This window comes from Sphaeroforma arctica (assembly GCF_001186125.1).
Source record: "Sphaeroforma arctica JP610 unplaced genomic scaffold supercont1.4530, whole genome shotgun sequence".
Classification (NCBI taxonomy): domain Eukaryota; class Ichthyosporea; order Ichthyophonida; genus Sphaeroforma; species Sphaeroforma arctica.
The window spans coordinates 1-2,410 of NW_014036028.1; the positions used below are offsets into that span (position 1 = coordinate 1).

Genomic DNA, 2,410 nt, shown 5'->3' on the forward strand with positions numbered 1-2,410 from the left:
CACACACACACACACACACACACACACACACACACACACACACACACACATATATATATATATATATGCACACAACTTTCATCTACGGACTCGATTTCTATTATTCATATGTGCTAAATTTGGAGATGCCAAAATGTCGTTCTCATCTCGACGTATCGGCCGTGTATTGTATATATCTTTTGGCGCGTGGCTTATTATTAGAACTAAGAACCATCTTGTAATTTGTAGCTGCGCACGGTCGTATTATTATGAAGGGAGATTTCGTTTCTCTACTTTATGATAGGTTCGCGTACACAATGGGCACTTCAACACACTGAAATGGAAGAAGGCCAACAGAGAACCGAAGTGCCTATCGCTAGGTAAGTTAAAAATATGACAGTGTCTCCCTGAGGCTTTGTATTCAGCTCTTTATGCGTATTTCGCTGGTTCCAAAAAAATTACTAGTCTCAAACAGGGTGATCATGGTTTGTATTTGTTACAGGAGACCAGCATGCGATGATCAAGATGATCACAGATGTTGATGCGGAGACAGGTGGGTGGGTTTTCTTTATTTTGCTATAGACTAATTGCGTAGTGCTCTGAAAGTTAGCTGGTTTTTTGTTAGTTCCTAATCTGTACATACACGTTTCTACCTCCTTGCAGTTCAATTCCGAACAATTCATTTGCATTCATTTGCATAGAATCTTTCCTGTTATCTTTATTGTTTTTGGTATCAGCTGCTCTCATATACGTATGTCGAATTTGAGACTTCGTCGAGGTTGCGAAGTCACGTTGACTTGTTTCTGATGTATCTACGACAGCAGAAGGTGCAGCGAAAACGGATGCATCAACAGACGAAAAAACGGGCGAAAAAACGGATGAGAAAACAGATGGATTCGCAGTTCCTGCTCCCGTTAATAGAGGCAAAATTGCATCTGCCGCTTCATCCCCAGCCCCGGTCACCACGATATCTGACAGCAGCACTGAACCATCTACAGACAACACATTAAAAGACACTGACGTCACCACCGGTCAAGTTTCGGGTGTAAGTAGTGAAGACAGTGCAAAGGTAAACGTCGCAACAGAAGCACCTGCATGTGACAGTACGGGGGGCGATACAGAAATGCAAGGTAGTGCGAATGTAAAGGACGATGGAGAGAGTGGTGCGAAGCCTGACGGTGTGGGCTCTGGCTCTGTATCAGCAGAAAATGCAGACGGTGATGGCTCTAGCACTGTATCAGCAGAAAAAGCAGACGGCGAGGGCTCTAGCACTGAATCAGTAGAAAAAGCAGACGGTGAGAGCTCTGGCGCTGTTTCAGCAGAAAAAGTATACGGCGAGGGCTCTAGCACTGTATCAGCAGAAAAAGCAGACGGTGAGGGCCCTAGCACTGTATCAGCAGAAAAAGCAGACGGTGAGTGCTCTGGCTCCGTATCAACAGAAAAAGCAGACGGTGAGGTACTATCGAGTTCCAAGCCAGCCGATGCATATAGCAGTAGTAATGGGGATACAGAAATGGTCACTGATAGCTCACAGGAAGAGGACAAGAGCACGGCGAACAACAAGACAGACTCAGCCTCAAATGAACAGGGCAAAGCCGTTAGTGTGGGTGAAGGTGAGGTATCTACGAGTACGGTAGCCGATGTTGGCGATGAGAACCACGATGCGAACCAACTGATGGATACTGATGTAGCGGAAAAAGTATTTGAGGATAAGCAAGGTGACAGTCAGGAATCTACGGATACAAAATTTGATGGGAAATCAGGGTCAGAAACAGCGCCAGCGGTATCGGAAAAACCTGATGCCGGCGCAAAGAATAAGCCAGACGAATCGGGTCTTTATACGAGCAATATGAATGACGTAGAGACAAAGAATGCGCAAAATACCGATGCGACGGTAAATGGGGCACAGGAAGACGAACTAACGGAGAAAGCGGACGAAGTTGGAGGGAAAAGCTCTGATTTAGGTGGCACTAACGGCCCGAAGACCGATGACGTAGCTGCTGTTGAGACGTCGAGTGGCACTAGTGAGATAGCGGCAAACGAAGCAGACGAGATTGCGCCAGCCAGCCAAGACATGGAAATCGAAGGGCCAGTGGACAAGGCAGATGCGATGGATATTGATAGTACAAATACACAGTAGCACATGGCGTCTCACCCGTCTGAAAATATGCGCTACTTAGTGGGAGTCGACTACCAGATTTAATAGGCTAGTATAGCAAGTTTGGACACAGTTATCGCCTTTCCATGCATTGCTTGGAGGAGCACGGTGAGAAGTTCATAGTCATGATCATGTGTACATTTGAAACGCATCTGCTGCATTGTCGTTCTGGGATCTCCATCTAGTACAATTCCGATGAGAGTATAACATTATGATTGTAGTCGAAGTAAGTGAGCTGGCTATATTAAAATATATACGTACTAAAATAATAAC

General features: G+C 45.4%; 1 protein-coding gene across 2 annotated transcripts; it reads left to right on the forward strand.

Annotated features, from left to right (window-relative positions):
- Positions 1-22: 22 nt before the first annotated feature.
- On the forward strand, positions 23-2,398 carry SARC_14370 (the record flags this gene model as incomplete). 2 transcript variants are annotated; one of them, XM_014291497.1, is made up of 3 exons in its annotated part: positions 23-359; positions 482-532; positions 804-2,398. In XM_014291497.1, exons 2-3 carry the CDS (start codon positions 496-498, stop codon positions 2,117-2,119), a joined length of 1,353 nt encoding a protein of 450 aa, XP_014146972.1. In that variant the 5' UTR covers positions 23-359; positions 482-495. The 2 variants fall into 2 exon arrangements, with proteins under 2 accessions (XP_014146972.1, XP_014146973.1); XM_014291498.1 differs by having other exon boundaries at positions 801-2,119.
- Between the last annotated feature and the right edge of the window lie 12 nt (positions 2,399-2,410).